Below are 19,927 nucleotides of genomic sequence, written 5' to 3'. Positions count from 1 at the left end.
GGTGGTATTTTTTCAGTCAAGGTTTTCTTATCAGTGAAATGCATTGTTTGCTCCACCTGCACAATGTTAACACTGGCTCATGCACTGGTTTCCAAAGCATGAAAATACCAGTGGCAACAAGCACTGTAAAACGGATTGCTTCCCCTGCAAACTTATCATGTTCCATGCTGCTATCAGACCATGATTGAACTCTTAGAATAAGTATCAGAATACTTCACACGTAGGCTTTGATGTGTTTTTTAAGAAGATCCACGCAAAGCTGACTTTCAGAAGCCAGAAAATCTGGATAAAACCGTTCCCATACAATCAGTGCGCACAACCATGTCGCTGCTGACGTTCCTCAAGTGTGTCACAGGACACACACGCCACATTCTACCGGAGCCAACCCCCAGCCTGCACAGGGCGTCACCTTCTGCGCCGCCCTGCGCGGGCCGGAAAAACCCATGCCTACATACACTCCCAAAATGGCGCCGTCGACACCTGACTAACAGCCTCCTCAGCAAGCCCCGCCCCTTCTCTGCCTCTCACGGAAAGCTTCCTTCTGTTTGAATGGCACAGAAGTAGCCTATGAGCTTGTCAAGAGGGCGGGAGCAGGTCTGCTGCTAGCCAATCAGGCGCTGCGATGCGGCGAGGAGGGCGCGGTTGGCGTTTCCACGGAGAAGGCAGCGCGGCGCGCTCCGGCCGTGGCGGTAGTATGAGCCTGTCCGTGAGGTACGTGTGGGACCGCGGGCAGGAGCGGCTGGGGTCGGGCTGCGGGGGTTGCAGTGGTGGGGAGGAGGCGCTCTGTGGAGCGGCAGGGCCTCGCCACTGCCATGTTTGTGTCAGCGTTTATCCGCATTCGGAGCTGTAAATGCGTTCCTCCCGGTTGCACGTCCCGGGGCGGCAGCCGTTCCGGCACGGTGAGGCACGCCGTCGCCGCTCGGCCTTGCATGTCAGGCAGAGCCAGCCTGTGCTTCTCGTGTCCATTTCTGGAGCCTGCCCGGTGCCGTTCGTTGGTTGGTGACAGCTAAATCTCATCTGCCTGGTTAATCTCTGGTGTCAATTAGAATTAGATAATCTTCAGTGAGAGGGAAGAAAAAACAGCTAATTACAGGCTGTGGAAAATAAGCATCTTTGGAAAGCAGGTCTGCGTTCACACATCTGTGCACTGTACAGTAAGTGGTACCACATGTTTTGTCACTGCTGCAGGAAAACAAATGAATATAGGGGGATTCCTGAGCATGTTGAATTCCACAAGCAATCTAGGACTGGAAGATCCTCTGGGAGTCATCTCCTCCAGCTCTGCTCAGAGCAGGTCAGGCTCCCAGCAGTATGAGTTCAGGGCCTTTCCAACTCTGCTAACAGCAGAAATCCTGTGGTCTTCCAGTGCAGCTATTCTGCTGCATAATCACTTGCACTGCGACAGTGCTTTCTTCTAGGTCTGCTTCCACCTTCTCTTACTGCTTGTAGTTGACTCTTGTTGCTGTGCACCACTGATGGGAACCTGCCTGTCTGCTTTGTCTAATCCTCTAGACAGTGCCTTACCCTCCCCCACTGGGTCTTTCTGCCAACGCACTCAGATTGAAACAAACCCAGCTCCTTCAGCTCCTCCTGAACCAGATGCTGCAGCCACCTAGGTACTGATTGCAGTATGCCTTACTTTAGCCATCTTCTCTGCATCTGTTGTACTCAGGCACCCCAACTCAATGCAGTACTTTGGGTGCAGCTACACGACTGCAGAATGAAAGGAGTTAGCACTGCAGGTAGCTGTGCTCATTGCTGCAACAGTTTGCTGTGCTGCTGATTGCAGATCTTTGTCTGCATATTCCAAGGGTGTGCTTTCAGCCTTCTTAAAAGTCATAGTTTGTATCACTTATTGCCTTGAATGTACTACTTTTTTAAAAGCTTGAGCTGAAATGGACATCTTTTCATGCAATTGCACGGAATAAAGAGCAGTTGCTCTGTGAATACAATTAAAGCTTGCTTTACTAGCTTGGTATAAGTTTCCTTTATCTTTGCCATCTTCTTTTTTTTTTTTTTCTGATTGTTCCCAGTTCCTGAGAATTTTTTGTTCCTGTTATTGCTAAACTAGTGAGGGAGAAGAAGGTTGTCTTTGAGTAGTGTTTGCTGTTTTAGGGGACTTGACCCTTTTGTATGCATGAGAAACAGAGCAAAAAATGTCTCTGGTTCGTTATGTATATTGTAATATTTTTAAAAATCTATAGGTACTTGGCATCTATGAACTGCTACTGGCAAAAAATCCACAAATTGATGTCACTTAACACTCACTTCAGCAGCTGGACAACCCAGCTATATGCCGAGTTAAAGCTCTGTCCCCTAAAACTTTCTTGTTTTGCTACAGTTTAGAAATATGGTGTTTTTTAGGAGTTGTATCATGGGAACTGCTAATACATCTTGCAACTGTAACCTCAAGCATTCTTTTTAACTGATAGCTTTTTCTAATTTTGTTTGGTTGTTTATTAACCAGATCACCTCTGCTGGGCAGAGGAGTAGAGGAGCCATTCAACCTGTGCAAAGGAATTGTCTGCTTCAAGTATTACTTCAATCTGGAAGATCAAGTTGGGAAGAAGCTGAATGGGGATGGCAATGAACTGTGCAATTATAATGAGTTTCATATTGGTGGGAAAATGTAATCTACAGTGGTATCTTTCCAGTATTAATCAGTTGTATTGAATTTCCCTCCTGTCATGTAGGAATGAGCTTTCAGTAGACAAAACTAAAAAGAAGAGAAGAGAACTGACTGAGGAACAGAAACAAGAAATTAAAGATGCCTTTGAATTGTTTGATACAGACAAAGATAGAGCAATAAATTACCATGAGTTGAAGGTATTTTTATTTATTCGTCATTTAAATTTCTTTAGGGCAGGTAATATGCATCTAACTGAGTTTTTAAGTCATTGACTTTATCTGTAAAAATGCTTCATGGTCAGGATGTCCTGGAAGGCTGAAGTGGGGACATTTGAAAAATTGCTGATGTGCCTTGAAATAAAACTCAGCTTTTGCCACTATGTCCTATAGTTGCCGCAGTAACAGAGTTGCTGTAGCATATTGTGTAACAGGTCCTGCTGCTCCCTAGAGTTTGAGTTAGGCAGGTGAATAAGCTTCATCAAGGGCAAATACTGTCTTATAGAGAGGTCAGCATTCCTTTAATGTATTGAGTAAGATACTTTTGGAAAGGAATATGTAATCCAGTTTGTTCCACAATCTTATTCTGTCCTGTAATTAAAGAAGAAAAATGGCATTTGTTGTACTTTAATTATGTGTAGAGGAATGTTGTTGATTATAGTGATTCCCTCTTCTTTTTTCAGATTTTGGGTATTGTGCCTCAGCTGGAAGCTGTAATGAGAGGGGGAACTACTGTAGACTATTCATACAGCTTTTCCAGTCAGGGTGTGCTTTGTATCCTCAGCTGTCATGATGGCAAAGTTGTTTATTATCAGTTTAGTTAAATATGGCCCTGAAGATAACACAATGGAAGAACTGAGATGTATAGAGTAAAGAAATATCTCCTTTTGCAACACCAACCCGTAGGGTAGATATGAAATGGCTCTGTTGAATAGGAGTGGGGCTTTTTATTTGTAGTTTAATGTAAGCTCATGTATTTGAATGCAGTCAAAGTAGCATGTGCTGAAAAACTGCCATCTCTGCTGAAATGTGGAAACTAAGCATCAACTCCTGATCTAATGAAAAAATGGAATAACTTACACATTTACGTAGTTGCATAGTTTCAAGTGGAAAAGTGATAAATTAAATCACTTGAAAGATAACTTGTCAAATGTTTACTGTGAGTGATTTAAAGAATGATTTTCAATTTGATCTTTGAAAAAGAGACAGTACTCTGAATGTCTTTGAAAGTTAGAAAAAAAAATCTACTTCTAAAAAGCATATGATGCACTCTTTAAAATTATTGGAAACCTGAAGGCTATTTTTTCACTGTAATTTGATATTCTACTTATTAGTGCTGTTTTGGGTGATTTCATTATTTTTTTATACAAAGCATTTTTGGTATTTTAATTTTATTTATTGTTCTTGAGTCCCACTGGTGTGCACACTCTGCCTTAGGCAGTAATGTTCTTATTAAAAACAAGAAAAAATCTCTCTTAAATCTCTATTTTGTATTAGTATTTGATTGCGCTTTCTTTTTGTTCCAAAAGGTGGCAATGAGAGCCTTGGGTTTTGATGTGAAAAAAGCTGATGTACTGAAAATACTTAAAGATTATGATCGAGAAGCCACAGGCAAGATCACCTTTGAAGATTTTAATGAAGTTGGTATGTATTTGATTTTATACCTTTAGAAATCTACTTTCAGAGAAACTTAGCTTACAGTAGTGATTGCAGTTTGACCAGGAGTACTTTGTGTGTTTTTGTAGTTCCCTAGTACTATTAAGGAGAGATGGGAGATTCAATGTTATATTTTCCTTTATAAACTTACATAGTAGAAGAAAATAATTCTTTGTGTATCCATAGAGATGAAAGATCACAGCAATATAAAAGGAAACAAATTTCTACAAAGCAATAAGCACTAATTTGAAATATAGATATTCATATGTTTATATTTCTTTTTTTTTGTTTTAGTATTCTTCTTCCTGCTGTGGTGAAAGTAGTTGGCACTGAATTTCATAGGAATGAGTGTACAGACTGACAAACTGTAAACTGAATACAGATTTTTCTGTAATCTAACAAAGATGAGAGGAACTGAAGCAGATGTTAAATATTGTACATCAAGGATTTTCAACTGCTGATAAAAGCGGTCAATTTCATTAACTGTTTCTTTCATGTAAAGATTTTGTATCTTACAGACTTCTACATTCTCTAAATGTGGAGCAATCTATACAGTTTTAAAAAACAGGAATTTAGTGTCTTTGAGGATTTTTCTGATTGTCACACATTATTTTTACTTTTGCATACAATTAGTATTTGCCAAAAATATAAACTGAGTTACCTCCATGTATGTTATGATTTCATATCTATTTCACAATTCCCTGTGTTCGAAGTATTAAGTTATCTAATGTTTCTGAAAAAAGCAATGTAATGTGTATATGTTTGCTTCTAGCTATAAATAACAATCTGCTTAGTAACGGTGAATCCTTTATTGGTTTAAATTTTGGCAAACTTTAGAAACTTAACAGGTTAGGAATGAGGAAAATGTGTTGTTAATGATGGGTAATTTTTTTTTCTTAGTTCTTATTCAAGCTAGAAGAAATATGAGTTAGGAGAGAATTGAAGAAGTCTAGGGGGGAATAAAATTATCAGTCCTTATTTAAAAAGAAAAAATGAAAGAAGAAAATTTATTGATTTAATATAATGTATCATTTTATTATGCTATAACATGATGAAATATAGTATGATTACTGCGCAGATCTTTTTAAATTCCTGATGTTTAACTTATGTAGGAGGGAACCTTAAAGGTCATCTAGTTCCAATTCCCTGCTGTGGGCAGGGGTGCCTGCCAAAAGATCAGGCTGCCCAGGTCCCCATCCAAACTGGCCTTGAACACCTCCAAGCATGGGGCATCCACAGCTTCTCTGAGCCTCATCACCCTCTCAGTAAAGAATTTCTTCCTAACATGTGACCTCAATTTTCCCTCTTAGTTTAAAATCGTTTCCATTTGTCCTATTACAGTCAGACTGTATAAAAAACAGTCCCCCTCCTGCTTATAAGCTCTACTCAAGTACTGGAAGGCTGCAGTGAGGTCTTTTCTTCTCCAAGTTGAACAAGCTCAGCTCCCTCAAGCTTCCTTCATAAGAGAGGTATTCCAGCCCTTTGGTCATTTTTGCAGCCCTCTTCAGACCTGCTCGAACCGCTCTGCACCTTTCTTATACTGGGGGCCCTAGGCCTGGATGCATTACTCCGTATGGGACCTTAGAAGAGCAGAATAGAGGATGACAGTCACCTCCCTTTCCCTGCTGCCTGCTCCTCTTTTGTTGCAGCCCAGGATGCAGTGAGCTTTTCAGGCTGCAAGTACATGCTGTTGGCCTGTATCCAGCATTTTGTCCACCAGGATGTTGAAGTCCGTCTTGGCAGGGCTGCTCTTAATGAGCTCTGAGTCTGTGCAGGTATCTTGGAATACCCTGACTCAGGTGTAACACCTTGCTCTTTACCTTATTGAGTCTCATATGGAACTGCTCTTCAATTGTGTACAGGTCCCTCTGGATGGCATCTCTTCCTTCTCTTGTGTCAAGTGTACCACTCAGCTTGGTGTCATCTGCAAAATTGCTGAATGTATACTTGATCCTACTATCTATATAATTGATAAAGATGTTAAGAGCTCTGGTACCATGGAAGATCCCTGAGGAATACTGCTTTTTACCAGTCTCCACTTGGACATAGAAATACTGACCACAAACCTCTGGCTGCAAACACCCAATCTATTCTGTATGCACTGAATAGTCCACCCTTCATATCCATATTTTTCCAATTTAGAGATAAGAATATGATGTGGAATCTTATCAAAGGCCTTACAGAAGTCCAAGCAGACAATATTAGTTTTCTCTGCCTTTGTTCACCTGCGCTGTCACTCCATCATAGGAGGGTGCCAGATTGGTCAGGCACAGTCTGCCCTTGGTTAAGCAGTGCTGGCTATCTTAGATCACCTCTTTGACTCTCATGTGCCCTAACATCTCTTCCAGAAGTTTCCATGATCTTTCTAAGCACAGAGGTGAGGCTCACCAGTCTGTTGTTCCTTGGGTCTTCCTTTCTCCCTTCCTTAAAAATGAGAGTGATGTTTCTATTTTTTCCAGTCACGAAAGTCTTCACCTGGCAGCCACAACTTTTCGTATCTAATTAAGAGTGGCTTGGCAACTACATCAGCCAGTTTCTTCAGTGCCCATGGATGAATCTTGTTCTGCCCCATAGTCATATACTCATTCTGCCTCACAGTGTGGTCTTAGACTTGCTCTGCTCTGCCAGCAGGGACAGATTTTGTTCTTCTGAGACCTGCTTAGAGATTCCGGAGCATGAGAGGTTTGAGAAGCCTGACTGTCAATGAAAATTGAGGCAAAAGAACTCACTGAGTACTTCAGCCTTCTTCATGTCTGCTGAAGCCAGTTCTTCCTTTTCATTTATCAGAGGGGCTATGCCCTCCTTGGCCTTTCTCTTCTGACCAATGTATCTAAAGATTCTTTTTTGTTATTTTGCACATCCTTTTCCAAGTTCAGTTCCATCTGAAAGCCTTGGCTTTCCTGATCTTATTTTCCTATGTCTGGACTGCATTACTTCATTCTTCCCAGGCCATCCATCCCTACTTCCACTGCCTGTACATTTCCATCTTACCCCTGAGTTTGACCAGCAAGTAAGTATTTGCTCAGCCATGTTGATTTCCTACCTCCTCTGCTTGATTTCTTATGCTGGAGGATGGAGACCCCATCTCAGAAAGATGTCCCTGAAGATCTTCCATCTCCTCTCCGTTCTGTTGTCCCTAAGGACATTTCCCAGGGGATTCCTCCAATAATTTCCTCTAAAACAGCCCAAGGTTTCACCCTTCTGATGTTCAGTGTCCCAACTCAGCTGTTTTTGTTCTAGTTATCAATATAGACAGTCAGCAAATGCTGTGGGGATCTGGAAAGATTTATGTAGCACAACTAATAGTGAGAGGGCAACTGAATCAATCCAAAAACTCTGAATCAGGTCTGAGCGTGGGTGTGACAAATATGTCCTTATAGAATTGTAGCAGAAGTATTAGAGAGTTAGAGAAAATAAGTTATAGAAACTGTTATCATGAGTTGGCTGAATGTAGTTAAACAATTGCTTAGCCAATAGTTTTGTGTGATTATTTGTGGTTTAAATGTCAGAACTGACCATCTAAAATGTGTATAGTCGCATCTCCTCTTGTTTTGTACAATCATTTTAACTGTGGTACTTAGAGGCAGTGCTTTTTTGTTAGCTGATGTTGCTCTTATTGCCTTTTATGGCCTTTCTTCCATAAAAGAAGAGTTTCTCAAGTGATTTACTACTGTAATACATTATAGTTGTTTTCAATGAAAATATTTAAGTATGAGTCATTTTTTTTGTATATACTTCAGTCTACATTATATATAAAACACATAAATTTATATAAATATGAAAACAAAAAAAAAATCCTTATTGCTATAGTGAAATTGCATGAGCTTGGATCTGGTATTTTGCTTTCAAGTTCACTAAGCTGAAGGAGGCATTCCATCTGCAAACAGTAGCAGATGAAAAGTGTTTATCTTTGCACCAATAAGTATGATGTGTTTTTAATGGTTTGATAAAAGTCTTAAATACCATGTCATGTAATATGAGCAGGTATATAAAGATATTTGCATCTGATTCCAGAAGTGTCTGAATTAATTACTGAAAAAATATTTTTGTAGCTTGGCTGTCTTTTAAGCAGCTACTAAGCAACAAATGGATGCAATGAAAGGACTAACGGAGAGTAACAAATCCTTTCAGAATTAACATTTTGCAGCATACAGTAGCGTCATTTTCATAAACCTCAGGCTTTGGTTTTGTTTTTTTGTCAGTGCGATTTTGTGTCTAAAAGAGAAGTTCCTCCCCCCTGATTGTTTTTAATTACTTAATGTTGTTTCTGTGTTGTCAGCAAGTCAAAATTCTATCCAGATCATAACACTTAAAATCAACAAATTCAAGAGCCTAGATCTGTTAGAGCTGATGTATTTTTTTCTGAAATACATTTTTCGAAGAGAAAAGACGTGTATACTTCCAGTTTGTATAGAAAAGTCTATTGAAAGCATGATTGAGTCTAAATTGCCATGTAGCTTTTCCACTGTACCTGACAAATGGTGAAGAATAACAGCTTTGAAAAGGGAGTAGAGAAAGAAAGACCAGATAGCAGCCAACCAAGTATGCATGCGTATTGTGACTTGAAATAGATTAAAAAGGAAAGAACAGATTAAATCTGGAATATACATTTTTTTCAGTCTGTCATTCTGAGTTTACCCGACAGAATTTTTTAGTCTAACTTCAGAATCCTTACAGTGACAGACTGGATATTGGACAGAGATCCACAAGAAGAAATACTCAAGGCATTCAGATTGTTTGATGATGATGACTCTGGTAAAATAAGCCTGAGAAACCTGCGTCGGGTTGCTAGAGAACTGGGTGAAAACATGTCTGATGAAGAACTGCGGGCTATGATTGAAGAATTTGATAAGGATGGAGATGGAGAAAGTAAGTATTAAGAATGGACTATATGGGATTTCTATCTCTTAATTTTCTCTGTATTTTAATGTAGCTTTATCTTGAAAATACCTAACATTTACAAGTGTTCTCTGTTTTCTTTCTATCTATCTTTCAGCTCAAATTTAGCTTATGTGTAACAAAAGTAGTTTTTGATAGATATTAGTCCTGAAAATGTATAGTGGAGTCTAAAAATCAAATTGATTTCTCACCTTCACTAAGGCTTAATCAAACCATACCTATTAAAGGTTTGGTTCAAGTTCTGGTAGAAGTGTAAATAATTAAGTGGTTCATGGAAGAGTCTGTGTACTACATTAAACTTTGATGTCTGTATGTATCAATAAGAGGATTAAAAGACCAGAAGAAGCTCTTTTGATCACCTAGTTCAATATTTCTTAAGCAGCAGTGTGTCACTATTGTGATTTCAGCTTGTTAGTCAGATACAAAGAGTTATGCTATTAAATTGGATAAGACTCCAATGTGCATCTGTACTTAGGAGAGCTGAAGAATGTGGTGTGAAAAATGCTCTGAGGAAACAAGATCCATACAGTGTGAGTTATAGAAGAGCTTTATTAGCTAGACAAAGAATTAAGTAACAAAGCCTGTTTGAAACTATGCTTATTAAGCACTGCAACTTAGAGTTGTTGTTTATTTGTTTTTCAACTCTCTTCTTTATTTCCCCCATTAATTTAAATCTATATTTAAACTGGAAGCCTAAATACCTGGATTTCAGGAGCTTAAGGAGCTTCAGGAGCACTTAAGATAATCTGCATATACTCTGCATTTCTGAGTCATAGAAACCTATGTGAGTTTTTCTTTCAGAATGGTGACTCTCATCTGAGATTTCAGAACTGAGACTTCAGGACTATCAACTTTTTCAGTAGCAAAACATTTTAATTTGTCAGCAACATCTACTGCTAGAGAAAAAAAAACAAAACCCACAACACCTGCCTTTTTTTCAGCCTTGTGACAGATACTTTTGTTGCCTGTGATGTATGTCAAGTGTGAAGTAACATCTAACTGCAAGCTTGTTAATTGTTGGCCTGTTCTTGTTTGCAGTTACTCAAATACCGGGAGAGAGAAAAAAAAAAAAGAAAAAAAAAAAGCTCCTTTTTTTCCTGAGACTAAAAGCAGGACTTCTGAGTGTAGTCAGTGCAGTTAAAATGCAAACTTTTTGTTTAATTTTGGTGACATAAATAGGGAGCATAAAGGCAAAAATAGTAAAAGCTCTGTGCTTTTATTGCTACTAGACTGTTAATGTTGACACTGTTTTTACAAAAGTCAGTGCACTGTTGAGAAGACTTTCGTTTGAAAGATGCTACCTCCTGATCTCGCTTTTATTTCCTGCCATGTTTCCTGCATAATTCTGGTGTTCCTCTATTTGTCAGACACGTCCTTCCACACATCTATTGCATTGGTATCCACTTTAGTAGCTGTACAGCAAAGAGTATAATCTTCTAAGTAGACATTATTTTAAGCTTTTTTGGCTTTTAAAAGGAGTGGTTGTGATTGCACTGCCTGTATTACTTATTTGTATTAAAGACTCATTTTACTTTTATTTGAAAGTGTAGCTACAGAGGTGAGAGCAAGTAGAATATGTCAGCCATAAGCATGTTTTGTCTTTTGTTCTTCTAGAGCTGGCAACTCAACTGTCAGAATGATAATCAGGGATGGTTTTGGTCATATTGCTGTTTGGCCAGTAGAAATCAATGTAAACCTCTAGCTCCTTTCAGGAAGATTATAGTTATTTTGGGATCAGCACTAAATTTATGAGGTAGCTTAGTTCATTTTCCTTATTCATCCATTAATTTTCTTTTTTAGAGTAGTCTGGAACAAGATTGAATGTGGAAGATTCGCAGCATAATGTTTATATGTAGTGCTGTTGTTTCGTTATGGTTCTGTTTTCTGTCCTTTAAAGAAAACTGATACTGTTTCTAGCTCTTAAGATTCAGTCTCAAAAAGTAAATAATCTTCTGAGTCAGTGTTCCATCCAGTTTCAAACATCTCGGTCATGTAACAAAGACTTGCTCTCATCTAATTCTCCTTTATTTCCTGCCTAGGGGAAAAAATCTTTAAGTATGAATTGGTAGTATTTTTAACTAATACTTAAAATATAGGAATTAATACCACGTAAACATTCTTACTATATTTGAAAGATTTATTTTTTTTTTCCTAGTGAAATAAAGTCTGTAACACAGTACGTCAGGCTACTTGAACCCTAGTCTTACGAGTGGAACTACTGTGCTGTACTGATAGACTTTTCTGAACTTTCTGTAAAACTATTTTTGACATTAGCAACTGCCTTAAGAAGGTAAATCATCAGATTTTCATACTGCTGATCTTCTAAGTAACATCTGTTTTGGTGCATGACTATTTTTAGAAATTCCATGCTGTCAATTCATTCACCTTTTTGTCTTGTGTGGATGCATCTACAGTAAACATAATCCCATTTCAGTTTTATGTTCTTGCAAAGAATTAGGGTTGGAGGGAAAGCTCCACTAAATTAACTTTACTCTCTTGTTAACTCCTGGAGAGTTTCTTAACTCTCCAAGTCAATGTTTTATTCATTTTAGCTGTAAGAATACTTACTTTATGATGATATATGTCACAGAAATAATGGATGTCTGACACTAGGAAGGGCAGTGGTTGTTGCCCTAGCACCTGCTCATTAGGTAGCTTGTCAGAGGTCTGGAGTCTGAGGAGGATGACTTGGGTTGCTGGGATTTGTTGTCACGTCTCTCTTTGCACTTTGAATGTTGCCAAATTTGTTTACCACTGTAATATTGTATTTCCACTTTGCAGCATTATGGTGCACACAGGTGTGTTTTGGGTCAGGAAATGTTTCACTGAGGATGTTTGCATTTGTAGCTCTTCGAAAATTTCTTTGGCTTCTGGATTTAATGTGCATGTAGTATTGAAACTGACTATGTAATACTTCTGGAATAGTCTTTAGAAATTATAATGAGAAGGAGTTGGGTAGAAATTTTGTCAGAATAAGGTGGATTAGTATGAGTACTATAAGCATACCTAGTTTTTTGCCTTTATTTATTTACTTTGTTTCTTGTTACACAGGTAGCACAGCTAGTCTCAGCACTGTTCTTTAGCAGAGAAAACATAACTTCTTTTTGATGTTTTTTTATTTTTCTTCTGTATTTTTCAGTGGTCAACACACCCACTGGGCAGCACATTAAAGACTCCAACTTACTTATCCAACATCTTGTAATTGTAGTAGGAAAAAAAGAGCACCCTCAGTTCATTGTGGAAATGTTTCCTATTTCTATTTTAGTTGTTAACCACTCTCTTAACAGTGTCCCTCTAAACTGGTGGCAGAAACAATCAATTCCAAAACAGTAGATTTTTGCCTTTGTGAGGTGAAAATACAACCAAGAGGTAAAGAGTGTGAATATCAGTCATTCTACTTGATAACACCTTGGGTCTGAACAATTGCAGCTCTTTGATGAAGTATCCTCAGTTATAGTAAATCAAGCTGATCATCCACCCAGAGAGACAAGCATATACTCTGAATAGCAGGCCTGTTTGATAACTGTGGAAGAATATTTTCAAATCCATGTGTTATGGTTAAAATTATAATCTACTACTTCCATTTGTATATATAAGAAAATACATTGGTCTTCTATTTTGGTATTTTTTTCTTTATTACTTAATGTCCTTCTTGCAGACTTCTTGCTGAAAAGGTGAAAATAATGTAATGTGTAGTTCCTACTTTTGCCTCATCTCCTATTCTGTGTCTGAAACTTGCCCTCTGGTTGGTGATGTCCTGAAGCGGTAACAGAGAAATAAACTATTTTGAAATTCATTTGGTTCTTCATATTGGACTGTCAGGCTGAACTGCTGATGTGACTGCAGACTTGCCTTCAAAGGAGAACATTTGTATCATGCTCAGTAATCATTTGGCTGATGGGGATACTATATGTCCTGAGCAGTGGTCTCAACTTGATTGTTTAGGGGAAAAAGTTGTTAAAAAAAAAAAAAAAAAGTCACTTAAGGGTTCTCTGGTTTCTGATAAGGTGAAAGGAAGCTGTGATTTTTTCAGACCAGGAGGGCGGGTAAGCATAGCAACCTTGGTGACGTTTTACAGCTTAATGAGGCAAAGGCCTGAACAACAGGATTTATCTACCCTGCTTTGAGAAAGGGTTGGGACATGAGTTTTGGATTACTGTTCAGTAACTCTAACAGTATTTGAAGTTTATAAGTGTAATTAATTTATCAACATGGATTAATGCATTAGTCATCTTTTAATAGTTTTGGTACATTTACTGAAATGACTTGTTGAATTAGAAGACATTCTGAACTTATTCCTCTTTGAATGCCAACAAAGACGCACATTTATTTAGTTTACATTTCCTCTAGGTATGCTCAAGCCATTAAATTCAGAGCCTTGAGTAAGATCCACTTAAGACTAGAGAATAACTTTCAAAAACAACAGTAGAAGAGAACAGGTGTAAAATAAAGGAAGGTAATCCAAGTTAACAAATTGTCCCTTTTCACCAATGTTTTGCTGCTTTGAGAGTAGGCAATGGCTTCACATCATCAGCAGCTTTATATCACTAATTTATTGAATTTAGTAAGTCAGACCATAGCACATATGAAGTTGTGTCTGTACACGATGGCATAAAGCGGAAATATCCTTTCCTTCTGTAGTGTTTTTATGCCATGTACATGCAAAAAGAGTTAACAGTATTTTTATGTTTCAGCTTATTTTTAAACACTAATTACATGCATTATTAATGGGAGGGAAAGAGGAAGCAATCCCTGTGTCCTTTTTAGATACTTCTGTTTCGTTCATGAATCAAACCACGTGAAACTTCAATTCTGGTTTTAATTGTAGTTGTGTGTCATAAAATGAAAGCAGTATTGATGTCTAAGGAAAGTGTTGCTTTCACCTTTAAAATCCTCATACCTTCAGAAGACAATTTCAATCATACCTTGATTGTGATGTTTTAGGACGAAGCTCAAGTGGTCACTTGTCTTGCCAGACATGTGTGTGGCTCCATCTTAATTTCTTTTCTTACAGCAGCACTGATTGAGTTTCATCTCTGAATTTGTGTTTAATGCGGCTTACTGAAAAGCTACTTTGGACTCCAAATATATCCTGTAGATAACTGCTACTGGCAAAGGTCATATACACAGAGACTATTGCTCTTCAAGTAAACATGCAAATAGTAATTATTGTAAGTAAGATAATCTGTAACTATCTTTGAAAACTAGTCATAGACTTTGAGATGTATTCTCTTTCCAGTTACACTTTTACGTGTAGCTTAAAACAATTTTATAACCTGAATAAGTGAAAATAGGTTGCAACATTATGCTTGTTGAGCAATATAACTAAATCAAACAGCTATTATTTTATATGCAGTAAAGCCTTAATTTCCAAACTCTGGAAAATGAGCATCATACTTTTGTAGTAACTGACCACTAATTGAATAACCCTTGAGAGTAAAGCATTAAAATAGAGCCATAATAGGCCAAACCCATCTGTTTTACTTTCTGAAATCTGTTGGGTTTTTTTTCCCCATTGCACTCTTCAACCTTCACTTTGCAGAATCAAACAGATAAGTATTAATGCACAGAAGTTTCCAGTATATTTTCTGTAATCATCCATTCTGACTTCTTATCCCTATTCTTATTTATTTTGGCCAGTAGTCCAAACATGTTTCCATTTTAAGAACTGTTAAGAACATGTTTAAGAACTGTTTCTCAGGAATTTTACAACTTTTCAACATCTATCTTTTTACTACTAATCTTCTATTTTTATTTTTTTTATTTTTTAGTTATTGTTAGCCACTACATTATATGAACAATGATAAATTGAAGAATAATTAAAGTGGAAAAGGCATGTTAGTACATAAGGGAAAACTTACAGGAAGTTGTAATTATCTGAAATCAAAACATGAAAAATTCAACAGATACAGAAATACATGAATTTACTTGGTAATACTAGTGAAATAAAACCATGATAATGCCTTTTAAGTCATGCAGAAAACACGGTGTTTCTGTGTAATGCAACATGGTGTAGCTATTTGATTGACTGACATTTTAGAGTTTATAGTCCTAAAATAGATTGTTTCCTGTTGTTTTTAAATGTGTTGCAAGATGGCAGATTTGAATTTATTTTTTAAAATACTTTTAACATGAACTGGTTTAGCTTTCCTCTGGCTGTAGATGTAACTTCTGCTTTGCAATGGTATGTTCAGGATTAACTTGGGCACACTGTTTGGGGCACATAATTGTCAAGGACAGTTTGTCATATGTGTCTGTTCTTTTGCATATCACTGGCTTAATCTGTTCATTCCGCACTACGGTAATTAGTTGCAGAGTGAACATGTTCATTGGTTAGCTCTTTTACAGTGTCTCTGTTTTAACATATGAGTAAGGTCAATAGCTCAGGTGTAAGTGCAGTAAAATAATTAATGACTGCTAATTAATTTATTACTATTACTTAATTTCTTCAAGTACATTTGTGTTAAGTTTCTGTTAATTATAACTGTAGAATGAAGAAAGTTCAGGTGGGAGAAAAACTTGTCAAAAGTCTGTCTTAATTCAAGCTAGTTTGTAGAATCATGAAATTCATTTTTTATTTGTTCACTGTTACAGATTTGGGAGAGGAAAACTATGGTGTGAATGTGTGCTTTTTTGAGCTATTTTGTCATTTTTGCTTTTTTGGGGGGAAGATGGGAACGCAGAACACAAAGGTCTGAATTATTCTTTGAAGAATAAAATAGAATTTGATCATAAGTAGAACTGCAGCTTTGTTGTTTGAGAAGCATGTACTATATATATTGATATGGTTTTAGCATATAAAGATGTTAAAAATGGAAAGAAAGTGGTGTAGTTTTTCTTAGTTGTATTTTAAAGTACTTTCCTAATTTTTATTTTTAATTTCTAAAATATTTTTACTTTCAGAATTAGAAATAATATTTTTTTATTTATGAGTCAAATTCTGTCTTAAGAATCACATGTAGTTAAGATTGCATTCTGACTTCATTTCACATTAAAAAGAAAAAAAAAATCTGTTCTAGAAGCAAAAAAAAAAATCCAAATTTGAATGTCTGTCACACCCAATAAATACAAAGTTGGAAACCTTCAATTTAAGAGTGCAGTATGCATATGTATGTTATGTTCTCTTATGGTTTATGGTATTTGCTGTTTGTCTAATAATTGTCTTTTCCTTTACAGTCAATCTAGAGGAGTTCATTGCTATTATGACTGGAGATATTTAACACTGGAAGAGAAGAAATGTATTTATCACAAAAGGGAAACATCATTGGCATCTGCCAGTAGAGTATTTTGTAGTTTGTTTCTGTTGATGGAGTCCAGTAGAAAATTACTTTCCTCAGAGGTCCAGAATAAACACAAGTTTTATGTACTGTTGCTTTGGAACTTTATGTCATTAAATCTCATCACTAGAATAAGTAGTCATGTTGGTACAGGTAATACTACATTTCAGAGTATTTTAGAGCTCATTTGTATAATAGCTTTGTATAATATTTCTAAATTAAATCCTATTATAAGAACGTTTTGAAGTTGGCTTTATGTTAGCACTAACTGCGGCCTTAGTTTTGATACATGAAGTTTTACAGATTTCCATTTTAATAAATTGCTCTTTACTATTGCTACTGAAAACTCTTGGTTTTTTTGTTTGAGCTATGATTTAAAATCCATCAAATAAAATTGTTTTGTTCTTTTTGTAAGTTTTTACTTCTGTTGTAGTTGAATAGTAACATTAAATGAACAAGAATTTATATTCTCAAAGTTACAATTTACTAGCTATTACTCCTGTATGATGGTAGAGGACAGGCTACTGTATTAAGGTAGATACTATATCACAAATATGCTTTAGTCATCCAGATGTCAGCTAGCAGTGTTTTTTCTGTATCTACATCTCTGATAGCTGTGGCAATAATGGCAAGTGTTTGTGACAAGTAGATATTTTTTTCTGCAGTATCTAGCTAAGACGAAAGTGTATATGGAATGGAGAGAAAGCTGAGGCTGTTCAACCTGGAGAAGGCTCCAGGGAGTCTGAGGGCTGCCTTTCAGTATCTGAAATGGGGACTGTGAGAAAGATGGAGACGGGCTGAAGCAGAGTCTGCCGTGATAGAAGAAAGGGAAATGGTTTCAAACTAAAAGGTGGAAGACTTAGTTTGGGTACAAGGAAGAATTATTTACAGTAAGGGTAGTGAGGCACTGGAACAGTTTGCCTAGAGGTGATGATCTCCCCATCCCTGGAAAGATTAAACGTCAGTCTGGATGGGGCTCTGAGCACTCTGCTTTAGCTGTAGGTGGCCCTGCTTATTGCAGGGGAGTTGGCATGGATGACCTTTAATGGCCTCTTTACAACTCAAATGATTCTGTTATTCTATGAAGATGTGAGTCTCACATCATGATTCTATGAAGTAGTTAGAAACACTGAATGTGTGTCTTCCAGGATTCTGAGGTTGATCTTCCAGATCTCCTCTCTACTGGCTGTAGCCTCTGCCTCTTAAATTTAAAATTGATTTCTCTCCCCTTACTTACCAAAAGAATTTGTTTTGCTTAATTCTGTGATCATCTTTCTTGCTGGAAAACCAGCTATTTTTTAACTTTGTATTCCTGGGATTGTGAACAAGTTTGCCCTGCACAGACACAGCTTGCAGTTTATTGGAGACTGAGATTAGATCCAGCAAAGTTAACAGGTTTTTCCCTATTATTTTTCTAGTGTGTGTTATAAAATTCTTATTTATGAAATAATCACAGAATTACCAAGGTTGGAAAAGACCTACAGGATCATCCAGTCCAATCACCCACCTATCACCGATAGTTCTCACTAACCCATATCCCTCATCACAAAATCTAAACATTCCTTGAACACCTCCAGGGTTGGTGACTCCACCATCTCCCTTGGCAGCCCATTCCACTGCCTGGCCACTCTTTCAGAAAAGCAGTATTTCCTAATGTCCAGCCTGAATCTCCCCTGGCGCAGCTTGAAGCCATTCCCCCTGGTCCTATCACCAGTTACACGAGAGAAAAGGCCAACCCCCAGCTCACTACAACTCCCTTCATGTAGTTATAGAGAGCAATGAGGTCTCCCCTGAGCCTCCTCTTCTCCAGGCTGAACATTCCCAGCTCCTTCAGCCGCTCCTCATAAGCCCTGTGCTCCATACCCCTCACCAGCTTTGCTGCCCTTCTTTGAACCCGCTGCAGGCCCTCAATGTCTTTCTTGCAGTGAGGGGCCCAAAACTGGACACAGCACTCGAGGTGCGGCCTCACCAGAGCTGAGTACAGGGGGACAATCACTGCCCTGTTCCTGCTGGCAACACTTTCTGATGCAAGCCAGGAGGCCATTGGCCTTCTTAGCCACATGGGCGCAGTGCTGGCTCATGTTCAGCTGAGCATCAGTCAATACCCCCAGGTCCATTTCCTCTACGCAGTCCTCCAGCCACTCCTCCCCAAGCCCATAGCATTGCCTGGGGTTGTTGCGGCCAAAGTGCAGGACCCAGCATTTGGCCTTGTTGAAACTCATCCCATTGGCTTCAGCCCAGCCATCCAGCCTGTCCAGATCCCTCTGTAGGGCCTCGCTACCCCCAGGCAGATTGACACTTCCAGCCAACTTGGTGTTGTCCACAAACTTACTGAGGGTGCCCTCAGTGCCCTCATGCAGGTCGTCAATAAAGATATTGAAGAGGACAGGCCCCAGCACCAACCCTGGGGAACACCACTCATGACCGGTCGCCAGCTGGATTCAGCTCCGTTCACCACCCCTCTCTGGGCCCGGCCTTCCAGCCAATTCTTTATCCAGCCAAGAGTGCACCTGTCCAAGCCACGGGCTGCCAGCTTCTGCAGGAGAATGCTGTGGAGACAGTGTCTAAGGCCTTGCTGAAGTCTAGACAGACCACATCAACAGCCTTTCCCTCATCTAGCAGGCAGGTCACTAGATCATAGAAGGCAATCAGGTTGGTCAAACAGGACCTGCCCTTCATGAACCCATGCTGGCTGGGCCTGATCCCCCGGTTGTCCCCCACATGCCACATGATCTCCCTCAAGACAATCTGCTCCATAACTTTTCCTGGCACTGAGGTCAGGCAAACAGGTTTGTAGTTCCCCAGATCTTCCTTACAACCCTTCTTGTTGATGGGAGTCACATTGGCAAGCTTCCAGTTTTCTGGGATTGTTCTCTAGTAGGGTTTCGATATCAGTGCATTCATACTGCAATTTGTAGCAAGTCAAGATGACTAGCAGTGGCTCCATATCATTCATCAAGTAATGCAAATAGGCACCTCAAGTTGAAGCCTAGTAGGGTATGTGACCATTGAGTGGGATTCCCATTCTGGATCGCTCTGAGAGAAGTTTTGAGAACAACTTTTGCTAGGAAGGGTAGTTTTTTTTGTTTAAATATTTGCATTCTGATTTTAGCAAAATGAATGATGAAAGTATAATTAGGAGAAAAGGTACGGATAAAATTAATAAGAAATTAGTGGGAGTAATGGAGTGTTGGTATTCAATAGGAAATGCAGTCTTGTTAGTGGTCAGTTGATGTCTCACTCTTTAAGCTTGAGTAAATCTTCCTCTATTTTATATCGAAAGCTGATTTTATAAACATGTTCTTGCTCAACCAGCAGGTAGCATGGAATATTTGCAGTACGAAGATTGGTGTCCACAAGGAAATACTTGGTACATTCAACATGGGTATACTTTCTTTTATACTGATTTCAGTGTAAGTGTAAGAAAGCAGGAAAATAAATTGAAGGACTATTGCAGACAAGAGGAAATC

General features: G+C 38.3%; 1 protein-coding gene across 4 annotated transcripts; it reads left to right on the top strand.

Moving 5' to 3' along the window:
• The first annotated feature begins 642 nt into the window (after positions 1 to 642).
• CETN3 (centrin 3) lies at positions 643 to 16,871 on the top strand. Of its 4 annotated transcripts, XM_042823022.1 has the most exons (6): positions 648 to 711; positions 1,513 to 1,616; positions 2,694 to 2,826; positions 4,155 to 4,269; positions 8,959 to 9,150; positions 12,320 to 16,029. In XM_042823022.1, exons 2-6 carry the CDS (start codon positions 1,600 to 1,602, stop codon positions 12,511 to 12,513), a joined length of 651 nt encoding a protein of 216 aa, XP_042678956.1. In that variant the 5' UTR covers positions 648 to 711; positions 1,513 to 1,599; the 3' UTR covers positions 12,514 to 16,029. The 4 variants fall into 4 exon arrangements, with proteins under 4 accessions (XP_042678957.1, XP_042678954.1, XP_042678956.1 ...); XM_042823023.1 differs by lacking the exons at positions 1,513 to 1,616; positions 12,320 to 16,029 and adding an exon at positions 16,357 to 16,871 and having other exon boundaries at positions 643 to 711; XM_042823020.1 differs by lacking the exon at positions 1,513 to 1,616 and having other exon boundaries at positions 643 to 711.
• Positions 16,872 to 19,927: the final 3,056 nt, after the last annotated feature.

This window comes from Centrocercus urophasianus, unplaced genomic scaffold, assembly GCF_019232065.1.
Source record: "Centrocercus urophasianus isolate 14NV4802_14NV808 unplaced genomic scaffold, USGS_Curo_1.0 seq_21, whole genome shotgun sequence".
NCBI classification, from domain to species: domain Eukaryota; kingdom Metazoa; phylum Chordata; class Aves; order Galliformes; family Phasianidae; genus Centrocercus; species Centrocercus urophasianus.
Note: the sequence above shows the minus strand (reverse complement) of the source record. Positions and strands in the feature narration are given on the sequence as shown.